The sequence below is a fragment of the Cynara cardunculus genome, unplaced genomic scaffold, assembly GCF_001531365.2.
Source record: "Cynara cardunculus var. scolymus isolate 2C unplaced genomic scaffold, CcrdV1 Un_Scaffold_920, whole genome shotgun sequence".
Taxonomy (NCBI): Eukaryota; Viridiplantae; Streptophyta; class Magnoliopsida; order Asterales; family Asteraceae; genus Cynara; species Cynara cardunculus.
Window position 1 is genome coordinate 80,727 of NW_020200648.1, and position 12,569 is coordinate 93,295.

General features: G+C 34.8%; 1 protein-coding gene across 2 annotated transcripts in view; it reads left to right on the forward strand.

The window, feature by feature from the left end:
• The first annotated feature begins 8,056 nt into the window (after nucleotides 1-8,056).
• The window catches only part of LOC112502099, an 18,918-nt gene continuing 14,405 nt past the window's right edge, over nucleotides 8,057-12,569 (forward strand). Inside the window, exons 1-5 of one of the 2 annotated variants that reach the window (XM_025105925.1) lie at nucleotides 8,057-8,386; nucleotides 10,024-10,103; nucleotides 10,208-10,272; nucleotides 10,387-10,470; nucleotides 10,752-10,832. In XM_025105925.1, the coding sequence (XP_024961693.1) occupies nucleotides 10,228-10,272; nucleotides 10,387-10,470; nucleotides 10,752-10,832 (210 nt within the window). In that variant the 5' untranslated portion in view covers nucleotides 8,057-8,386; nucleotides 10,024-10,103; nucleotides 10,208-10,227. The remainder of the gene's footprint in view (nucleotides 8,387-10,023; nucleotides 10,104-10,207; nucleotides 10,273-10,386; nucleotides 10,471-10,751; nucleotides 10,833-12,569) is intronic. The other variant, XM_025105924.1, reaches the window with a different exon arrangement.

Here is a 12,569-nt window from a genome sequence, read left to right on the forward strand (position 1 = left end):
ATCGTTTTCATCATCTCCTATTGGATGTCAAATGTACCAAAAATCTACCAAAAGGACCATCGTTTTCATCATCCTCTAAGACACATTACTTGATCTCATCGTAAATTGACTTCACAAATTCTATTTTCATATAATCATCCAAACTCTTCCAAAACCGATATTGAGATGGTTTGTCCGCAAAGTACTTACCCATTTGAATGATTTCAATCACCCCAAGCCCAAGTCCTCTCAACTCTTCTCTCAAACCATCCATGGCGAGTGTAGAATCCGAAATGACCGAATATATCATTTTCATTTGGGTGGTTGCTTCATCGATCGAATTCTTGGTTGCTTCCACCATCTTTGATAACTCGGTTGTCCTTTTTCTCTTTTTACTTGTTTCTTCTCCTTCACTTGGAGGAATGAAGGAAGGAGAAGTTGGATCTGACGGACTTGGAAAGGGAGGAACACCAAATTCAGTTGAAAAATCTTCGTTGTCTTCCATATTCATATTATGTAGTGCGTCTGTAGCTGACTCAGCCATATTTCCCGTTGCTCGATCTTTTCCGAACACCAACTTCAACCGCTCGTAAGCTGGGAATGGCTTATTCGCCGTGTAATTTTTGTTGGGATGTTTCTACGACAAAAAACAAATAAACAATTGTTAAGAGAAGTAACAAAAAGTATTATACATAACCTATTACTATTACTAATATCTAACTTTTAAATACTCCTCCAAAATCTCGGGAGCTTCTACAGTCATGCATTGATTTGCGTCATTCCATCCAAATCCGCTTGTATTCAACATATCATAAGCGGCATAATACTTATCTTTTAGTCGTTTAATCTTGTTTTGTACATGTTTCGCCGTGAGGCTAATACCGGGAATTTTTTCCCTCATCTTTGAAACAACGGCCTCATATGTACCCGACCTAAATCTTCCATTGTCACCTCTACCCCTGTTGATGACAATGTCTTGAAGAATTGTGATCAACAAGTCTTCTTCATCCGTTGTCCACCAACGACGATCGGCCATTTTTTATAAATCTATAAAAAAAAATACCAAATGCCAAAAGGAGATGATGGAAGGAGGCAGTGGAAGGAGATGGTGGAAGGAGGCGATGTGGTAGTGGAACTGGTGTGAAAGAGACGAGGGCAAAGGAGGATTTTGGTTTTCTATTGGGTTTAAGGGTAAGTAAGTAAATTTGCATCTAGTCCCATGTTGTTCCACATTTTTTGGTGGAACAAAAATCATCAACTTTTGTACCATGAAATTTAAAAATAGTCTCATCTTGTCCCATGTAATTTTTGTCCATGGCATGCCAAACRTGGGACTATTTTTTTTGTCTCGTCCCGTCCCGTCCAATCTGCATACCAAACGCACCCTAAAAGTCATGGATAAGGTCTCTTTGGTTTCATTTTCATTACGGATTGCCCTAACTTCCGTTAATGTAGTGGCATTTTGGTCATTTTTATATTTATTTAATTTTGTATAAAAAATAGATTAATATTTATTAATTTATATTTATCATATTATTTAAGGAAATAAATAAAAATAACTAATTTCAAGAGTTGGTTTCATCTCTTAGTCATTCTCTCACATTATTACAAAAATGTCACTAAGTTTCATAAAAAGATGAGGAACCCGAGTGTGTTCGGTCCTAAAACCTATCTTTTATTTAATTGATTATGTTTAAATATTTTAGTATTTATTTAGGGGACGTTTGATTTATTTTAAGAAAAAAAATGAGAATGCAAAAGAATGGGAATATGAATAAAAATTTCATTACATCCAATTTGGTCAAGTATAAATAATAATAAGGTTGACATAATAAGTCTATTATATTATATCAAACTAAACCATATTTTTTTATCATTCTAATTTTATCCCATGAATATCCCCCATCCCCTCTCTCTCTCTCTTTCTCTCTCTCTCTATCTATATATATATATATATATATATATATGATGTTATGAATCAAAATAAGCAAATTTGTGTTGGGTAAAATGATTTTCTAACTCTACAAAACTTAAATGTAAGTAGTTTGTAAACTTTTGTAAACTAAAGATCCGTTCGCTAAAGGATTAAAGTTTAAGTTTTGTAGAGTTAGAAAATCATTTACAACGTCTTATCCCACTTAATATAAACAACTTATTATAAAATATCGTGCATAAAGGACTTGTACCCATCTCAAAATATCTTCTGAAAAAATATTTAGGGAACAAAAGTCTAGAACAACAACCATACCTAAAGGAAAAAAAATCCATAAAACCATAACTTTTGGAGGATATAATAAGAATTCACAGCCCACTTACATCCCCCATGCCCAACAAAGCCATCAACTAATTTGCAACAAGTTTAACATAATGAAGGATCCAAAGCGGCAACTCTTGAGAGCAGAACCAATGATCCCAAAAACCCACAAATTGATAATATCTAACACGTATCTGGAACCTCATTGGAAAATGCAGCGAAGAAAGATTTACAAACAAATCTCCAAAACAACAGTTAAACACGAAAAACAACATAAAGTATATTTAGGTATATCTGACCACAACCATAGGAAACAAACAAATGCATCTTAGGCCAAAAGAGGAACCATTAAAACCGTCCTCCACTTTAAAAGAAAAAACATCAACATAGTTTGAAGAACGTATCCATGATCTGTTTTTGTAATTTAGGTGCACACTCACAGATTTCTAAAGCACCAAAGCCATGTATAGGAATGTTTATTTTTTATGACACCGTTAGTGAAAGCCCAAAAATCAATCATATTATGATTGTAATTTTGAGTTTTGTTTCATGAAATAAATAAATAAATAAAAGGTTTGTCCATTTTGTTATGTTTATATTATATGCGTCTTTTAATTATTCATAATAAATAAACTCAAAATTATGTATTCTAAATGTCTCTAGTTAAATATTATTTCGGGTTTAAGGTTGAAGTAATATGATAATAACTAGCATATGTAAAGATTCATATAGAGATATCGAATCTACGTATGGGTACAAGATGGAGATTTTGTGTACCGGACTTGACTGCTGTGAGAACAATGCATTGAATGTTATGTGTGTGCCATAAGTGTTTCTCACGTGGTCAATATACATGTAATTATTTGACTTGAGAACATGGAGTTGTTGTGTGTGAGTGACGTGTTTTGACATTTATTATAATCATTCTGTAACTGGGTGATAGAATGGTTGTTGGGTATTTTATATATCACATGGTAGAACTAGCATATATCGAGATAGGATTTGTTCCTCATTTTATGACGGAAGTGATGTCTCTGGGCCCCTTGATAAATATACACTAAGGAAATGCATGCATGCTCAAATAATTGATATGAGATATCATGATCTGTTTTATCAGTATATTAGGGAATCAATAAACTAGAGGTTGGACATGATGAGAATGACACATTCAATGTTTCGTGTTCAATATGGACATCAATGACAACATAATTAAATATGTAAGCTACAATTGACTACAAATCAATAGTTTGTTGTATCACAGACTCTTGTTGGCAATGATATATTGCTAGATACCGCTCCTTATTTATTAAAATATAAATATGAGATTTATATTTATTATCAACATGTCGAGAACTCATTGGGTCATAGGCTTTCAACATATCTGAATAAGAAGTTTTAATAATTAAAATGTTTAATTATTATATCTAATTAAATAAAAATAAAATATTATGTTATGTTGGACATAATGTAGGTTGGCAAGGGATGGTCTTAAAAGGAGATGGATGGTGTTTGTAAAGTCTTAGGTGCCGTTTACTAAACATTTACCCTGTAAGTGCTTAACATTATCATTTAGTTACCGGATAAGATTTTAGTCCATCAAAATGGTATCGTATGCAATAATTTATCCTCACTTACCGGATAAGACTCTTAGTCTTTGTCTCGCATTTACTGGGTAAGATTCTTGATCTTTACCATATTCATCCAATAAGGTAATGTGACTTGGTGTTCACTTACCCAAGTAAGCGTTTGGTAAACTACTCCTTACACTCAAGTAAGGTGTATGGATAGTGGTGGTTTTAGGCCATACATCTCATAACTATAAAATGTATGACATTATATGCAATTCTTGCTCTTGCAATTTTCTCTCTAAAATAACCTACAACATATGCTCCATTTTCTTTCTAAGTTTTGAAACCGTGATTAGTATCACGAGAAGACAAATGATTCAAATTGTTCGCGTGGATACCATGGAGGCATCAAGTCTTGTTTGTTGCTTAGTGATAACTCTCAATTTTGAGAGTTATTTGTTATTCAATACTCATATTTTTATGTCTTTTATGTACCAATTTTGCCTCTATCTCATATTTTTGGTCTAAAATGTTCTTAAGAGGTGATGAAAAGTCAAAGATTTGATTTTATTCTAAAAAATCGTCACTGCTGAAAAGTGCTCACCGCCTGCCCACTTTCTGCACACTATGTTAATTTTTCTTCAAGACAGACTTGGATAAGATTAAATAATGTTTTTTCTGGGTATTTAAAGAGTTTAAATCTATTGTCCATTCTTTAAATTTCACAAAATCTAAAGATATGGGCTATTTTGTTTAAAAAATGACTTAAAGTATTTTTTCCCTTAAATCAAGGGAAAGACCATCCCTACCTTTTGCGTTCTTTCAAAAAAGGATGATAAGTCTGGAAGATCTTGCAAGAAAAATGGAATGAAGTATTTGTCATAAAGTAGGAAAGATGTTTCTTTCATTTGGATAAAAGGGATGTCTATCTCTCCCTTTCTCCTATAAAATTGAAGCATTTACTCTTAATTTGAAGATCATCCCTTTAAAGCACAACTTAGCTGAAATCTTTCTTCTTTTTCTTTTAAGTTAAGTTTTAGCATGTAATTTTCTTCTTAATTGTAATTTGTTGCACACAATTTCACCACTGTGGGCAGGAGACTTTTGTTCTATTTTAAAGAAAGTTACGTTTTAGTTTTATTTCTTGTCTTATATTATGTTTCCTATGTCTATTATGAGCTAATCACCTCTTTTAGGTGTGAGTGTGAGTCAAACTTAAGACTAGTAGGCACACCTGGGTGTTTCCATTGATACTAATTCTTAAGCTTGGTCACTTAAAGTCGGGACTTAAACTCAATGCAGATAAGCTGATCACTTTAAAGTGTTAATATTATATCATTGATCCAGAGATGAACAAATTCGAAATACGGCTTAAGTGATGCACAAAGATTTGAGAGAATCTTTGATAATCACGTAGAGATACAGATTTTACATATTTTTAGCTAAAGTTTAAATATTAGTCGAGATTTACACTACAAGGAGATTTGAGTATAAATCTTCAGACTAGTGGAACTAGATTTTTTTTATCACTTAGCTAATTTTGCAAACTTAAAATCTATGACAGTGAGAATTTTGTGGGCACAATATATGAAAATTCACTTTTGAGATATTGGAGTTTTTACAGAAGTCCTATGAGTTTCTGACCATCATGTTCCTACAATCGTCTTAAGGAAAACTTACACCCATTCCATCTCTTAATTTAAAAAGGTTTATTTCGTATTTTAAGCATTTATTTCAACAAAAACTTGACTTTTATTCACAAACCAAAACATGCTCAAGAAGTTTTATGAAACTCTCTGATTCTCAATAGTCCAATCACTGTGGAAAAAATCTTGGTACTATACCACTTTATTACTTGAAGCGATCATATAGTGTGGGCGTGCACTTGCATCGCCACCGAGGGGACTTTGTTCCCACTGTGTGAACACTTGCGATTCCAAGCTGTCACTTAGATTCAAATCTCTCTAACTATGAGGTATAATTTCGAAACACCCGATTTATTTCGGTTCATATAGGTCCTTGGAGGGTTAATTTTTTTTTTCCGTTGTGCTTGAGATCCCGTAACCCAATAGATACTTCTCTAAAATTCCACCATGTCTCAGGTTTAAAAAGACTTTTTACACAATCCTCTTTAGTTGCAACCATACCACTTTGTGTGCTAAGGAGCGTATAATTTAAAACCAACTAAGATAAGTAGTATAACAAAACAAAATTATTTAAAGTAAAAAAAGCAAGATGAGGTCAATCATTCTCATCATCAAATCATTTATACTCCTAAGTAGCAAGTCACCCCTCCCTTTACCGATTCCATATTATTAAGGAGCCCATCGTTCTATATCTATGTTAAAAGACAATATAACAATTATTTAAGAGGTATTTTTAACAAACTTATAAAACTACATATTGTACAAAAAGATGAAAAACATGGAAACCAAAGATAAAAATAGACAAAATAGATTTTGTTACAAACTTACAACAAGTAGTTGAAGCCGAAGAGAAGAGGAATGGAAGTCTATGATTCTTCAAAACCGGATTGAATAAATTTAATTTCTTGAAAGTGGAACTGATCATCAAATGCCACAAAAGTCAGATAACAACGAGACAATCTCCTAACATACACATAATTTTCCATATCAAACTCATTAATTGGTTGCTTTTGGCAGAGAACCTTGAACTAGGGGTTCTTTTTTCTCACAAGGGAACTAGAAAACACACAAAAAAAAAAAACTCATGAAATGGTTGCATTTTAAGTTGCATGATAGAAGCCACGACATGAGCAATTGAGATTTGGGTCGAATCTGTTGTTTGCATCATGGCTTAGCTTAAACTTACACGATGGTGTCGTAAGGACCTCCTATTTTTTCCCATTACATCATATGCACCAACATGCCCCATCTGAGTTTTGAGAAACACATTGAAGAGCAAAAGCAAGCGAAAATAAAGTTAGATCAAGCATTACAAATAGAAAAATCATGGCCTCAACATCGATAGTGAAGTCCAACAATTATCTACAAATGAGTAACTCGTGATTCTTAGACCACGCCACAACTAGGAACAATGATCATGATCATAATGCTTAGAAATTGGTAACAACCCAGGTTCTTAGCAGTTAGCATAAGTACCTTGAGACCATTCCCAACATGCCCTCTTAGAATATTTAGCACATAAATTCTCATAAAGTGTCTATCATGACACTGAAGCTACTTTCCAGCATTGGAAAAACTAAAGCTTTCACAATAACACCCTCATTGTTATAATTCATAGTGCTTAGCCCAGAAAAAGACAATAATAAAAACACGACTATCAGACAAAAGTTATTTAATGTGGGTTGCAGTTACTTGATGCATTAACAACTGGGTTACATGAAGGCTGCAACAACCCCATAATTCTCCTGATATAGCACTTATCCCATGATCTCAATGTATCTACAATACACATCTGGAGGCATAATCAAATGAAAACCTCAATTATTGAAAACATGATAAATCAGTCGGAACAAGATTCTTACCATCATGGATTTGATATCACCAATGTTTCATAATCTAACCACTCATATTCATCAAACAGACAATAATCGATTAATATGTGAGCCAAAATGGATGAGTTAATGGATCGAGTCAAATGAGGAAGATGATCAAAATTGAGATGGAGAAATAGAAAAAACCTTACGTAAGATGGAGAATAGATTTAGCGAAGATGGATTTGAATCATGAAGCATCAAATTTCACGTTTGAATCGTCATACAGGGAAGATGGATTCATGTGAATCGTCACATTGGGAGCTTCAATCTTCACCTTGAGCAATGATAGGAGCGGACAATTTTAAGAATAGAAACCTTGATATGCGTATGAAAGCCGAAAGCGATAAGCACCACTAAAAACCTTTGCAATGAGAGTAAAAAGCATCGTCTTGGAGGCCTCAATAATCTTCTTGTGAGCATGTGAATGTCTTGGGGCTGTCAAACCGATGGCATATGAATGTGAGTCCTCACAGGGTTGTGGAAGGCTTTTATGCATTATGTAGTTGTACTTTAAGCTTTTAATGTTGTAGTTAAGAGATTTAAAACCATGTGTTGTACTAAGTAGTTTTATACATAATAACTTATCTTTAATACTTTTATAAAATTTGCTCTATAAAATACCATACTTTCCGACAGAAAAAAAAACCCAAACCGCCAAACGGAGGCTCGGAGCTTAGTAGGAGAAGCCAAGTCAATTGGTCCCACCGACCGCACAATATATAATCTGCCTTCATCCCTCTTGCAATAAAATCCCAAACCCCTCTCTATTTTTCTTGCTTGCGAAGCTCCGTCTATGGCGATCTTGTTGTAATGTCAATGTAATTGCAACCCTTGTTAAAGCGTCGGGGTTTATCGGATTCCTTGGTGGAATTACTCCTATTTGCTCTAAAAACTGAATCTTATTCCCCCAATTGAATGACAATGAGGGTTTCTTTCAAGGTTTCGAAGATAGGTGCTCGCCCCAAACCTAAACCTGAAACTCCTAAAGTTCTAGAAGAAGACGATGTCGACGCCCCTCCTGAAATTCCCAAGAATCTATCTGTTATCTCCACTACAAAACCATCGGTATATTATCATCTTATTTTTAGTTCAATTTTTTTGTCTGAGAAGTTTTTGTAAAATCGGTTAAATTTTCTATTCATTTGTTCCAGCTGACTTACAATTTTTTTTTTGGCGTTAAACTGAACTCTCTCTACCCCAAATTAATTGATTTTAAGAGATCTTTTATCAATCTGAGTATAAATTGCTCCAAATCGCAATTGTCTTGTAACGTAGTGATAATACCGTAGGGAAGGCATATTTTCTGTCAAAATTGATGATTATGAGAACTGTCTTGGGGGAAAAAGAGTAGTCAGTTGATTACGTATTGAACACAGACGAATTCGGGAATTACAGAAACATTGTAAAGTGTACTTTACGAAGTTAAAAAACTCAATTCGCTTGTTTTCTTTGGGGTAACTTTTGAAGGTTTATAAGCCCATTTATTTAGGACGGAGGGAGTACCAGTGTATGTTAGTAATGTACTTTTAGAATTTCTGAGGTTACTTGAATTCTAGAAAAAAGAAGTAGATGCAGGGTGAAGTAGCGGCTTACTGCTGATCTGATCGATTTAATGTTTAACTGTTTCTCCTGGAGGGAGGCACAGAAGCTCTCCCTTTCTAGAAATGCTAACCAAGTGAGGCACTGGGGCCATGGGTCATGAACGAGGTTGGCCCCCATCCTCCTCAACTATGTATGACCAATGAACTCCTCACTTTAGTCCGTTTGTTTCTTCCTCGTCTGGGCCTTAATTAGTAATTATTATTGACCACACAGCATTGGTATCATTGTTTTTGAACTCTGTTTCAAGTATTGTCATTGTTATGATACATGTTAGCACAGGAGTTATCGCTCAACTGCTATTGGCTCAGTTTATACTATCAATTTAACTCTTATTGTTCTTTTGCATCAAACACTAATTTTACTGGCGCCTGTTACTTTTAAGTTCTCCTTCAAGCCTTGTCCTACTATACTTTGTCATATGCGAAGTCTATACGCTATTGGTCAGTTTATGTAGTTAGATATTTATGTTATATAACTGTTCTGAGGAATTGTTCTGTCATTAACATTGCTTGGCGTTATATATTTTAAATCATATAAACTCGGGATTTTGTTTCTAGCTTCTACAAAGTTAAAAGAGGATGACCTTTTCGTATCTAAACATCTACGTTTAGTTAAAATAAATCCTACAGAATTATGCATGGGCATTCTTCCTTATCAAGATGTTAGGCTCTGAAGGGCTGCAGAGGAATTCTGTTGAAGACATTAGATGAATCCGAATCTTTTCTTATAATGTATTATTATGTTTAAGTAGCACATATATCTTCAAGTATGTAAATCTTTAACCTTTCCTTTTGGGAAGCTGGTGATTGAACATGCTGGACCATGCACCCTACAACCCTGTCTTACTATTCACTAGCCCAATACGAGCTGGGACATACGACTTGGAGCCAGTTTTGATACATACTGTTCCTACAGGATTACCATGCGTCATTATTACCTCCTCAAATGCTGTTGTTTTGCTTTCCTTTGGTTGAACGATGATTGTGAAGTGATTGAGGCAATTTACGGGTTGTGGTGTTAGGGATCTAGAAAGAATTGGTCTTAACTCGTGATTAATTTAGCTATTATATACTTTAACTGATCTGTTCAATATATTCAAGGTGTCTTCTTCCATAATATATGCTGATATGTGTATAGGTTGATGTCATTGAGGATGGCGAGGACGATGCTGGAATTTCAGGTATCTTGCCAAGGGAACATTTACTTCCTTGATTCAGTCTGCCTTTAGTCACAGCTGTGTTTCCTTTAATTGCTATTTTTTTATTTTCATTTTATGTTTTGCAGATGCAGACATTTCTTTCTTTATGAACCTGTTTCCCGATGGCTATTCAATTGGGAACCCTTCTGAGGTTTGTTGCACATTGTGTCAGTTTTCTGCTTTGCTTTTAATAGTCAAGGTTTGAAAATTTTATAGTTTGTTAATCGTCATTCTCAACTAACTCCGTCTTTGTACACATTTTTAGAATCGGATTGGGCATCAAGCCGCTGTACAAGATGATCCAAAGTTTTTGCACCCATACGATCGGACATCAGAAAGCCTATTCTTGGTAAGTGTTAATCTTCATACTTGCATCTAACTATCGGCAGTGTACACTTGAAGTACCTATGCAAATGGGACTTAAAGAACTTATTGAAGATTACTTGTTTCAGACTTTCAGTTGTCTATTTTTACATACCTGCATTTTCACTGTTCTGTTATGGCACTTAAAAGATTTGAGTTGTAGCATAGCTCTTTGTCTAAGCCTACATTCAAGTTCTATTAAGCTTGCAAAGAGTGATTTGTGAAGAGGTTTTTCTTTGACCACTTGTTTTGCTCTTGTACTTGAAGGCTATTGAGCGTGGTCTGTTGCCTGCGGATTTCTTGGATGATATACCATGCAAATATATTAATGGAGCAGTTGTATGCGAGGTAAGTAATTGCATTAGTTAGAACCAAAGCTTCAAGCATATATCCTGCCAGAATGTGGGGTAGTGGTGTGAGTAGCAAATACCAAATATCAAACTGTGCATCTGTCATGTACATGTAGAGACACACTGTAAGCATCAAATTATTTACATGTATAAAAAAGAAGCAAAAGGAGTCATCTGTGTTGGGATTGTGTATTCGTGTATGAGAGGGGGAGGGTGGGACCAGCATTATTGTCAATGTTCTTACCAACAATCACTCAAAAGTCAAAATAGTTGATCAGTCAACAAATGAGCTTTATGTCACTTAGAAAACCTATATGAATGGGAAAACCATACCAATAATAAGCATATTGGTAGACAAATGTAAAAACCAACATGTTCATTCTGAAGCAAGACCTTCTAAACTAAGCTTTTCACAGAATTCATTGGTATCACCTCTTAATTTATTTGTTGTCTTTAGTTAGGGTCAAAAAGCTTGTCCTCTTGGTGCATCAGCCAAGATCAGGAGCTGGATAAAACCCTTCTTACAATCAGTTCATGTCTTTGCACTGCATAAATTGTAAGTAGCAGAAGTACCTTAAAGGTGACCTACACCAAGGTTCCTTGGCTTTGGAGGGTTGGGGAGGAAAGTCTTTATACACCATGTCCCTTGCATTTTGCAATGAGGTTGCTTCCATGGCTTGAACGTTTGACCATCCTGTCAAGTAGAGCTGATCATTTGTGGGCTGTCAAGTAGAGCTGATCATTTGTGGGCCAGGCCAGGCCCGCTCCGGACCTAACCTATTTTTTTGTCCAACGGGCCTACTATAGTAAATCCAAGCCCTTTTTATGGGCTTGGAGAATTGCCCTTACCTGCTCTATAAACGGGTCGGTTTGCCCACGGGCTAATCATAAAAATCTTTATTACATTTTAAGGAAAACGAAAACGTACATAAAATCACAAGTTATGTAAAATAATTCAAAGTACATGACATTTTTTTCTACATAAAATTAGACGTAAATACATAACAATGTACATATATAATTAAAAAATTGTTTCGCAAAATATGGAGCATCTATAAAAGAAATGGTCAATGGGATGACAAAAATTTGATCAGTTGAGTTCTTTATGTTTTTCGGTTTCCAAAGAGTCTTAATATCATGAGTCACAAATAAGTGGGAATTGGTAAGCGTCAAGAATTTTTGATTTTAATTTATAAAAGTTAATTAATTTTTAAAATGCTATCAAATCGTGTGGTTGTCCAATCCTGTTTTTCTAGCGTGCCAAACAGGGCTGCTCTCGACTATCAAGGAGTGAAGTTACTACTTGCTCCAAGGTTCACTTCCTCGTAGAAGCACTATTTTTCTCAAATGAATGTTGGGTTCCTTCACTTTTCAAGCGGTCCTCATGCTCTTAGTTTTTGCTGGCCTTGATTTTGTTTTTTAGGACCGTTTATTAAGTGATTCACTTGCAAAGCTTGCTAGAAGTCTTAACGTTGAAGTTCCTTTACTTATGAAATATTTCTGTAGAAACCAATGTGTTAGTTGTAAATAGCTATAGCTTAGGGATCTGTATGTAATTTATTATTGCTTATTAGTCCCTCTCTAATCCTATAAATAGAGGGCTCATCTAGTCTTGTATACACATCTTATATAATACCAATTCGGTTTCACACCATTTACATGGTATCAAAGCCAAAGGTCTCTTAACTCACGAACATCCTTCGGGTGACCATTTCCGGCCATATTTCCGGCCAAA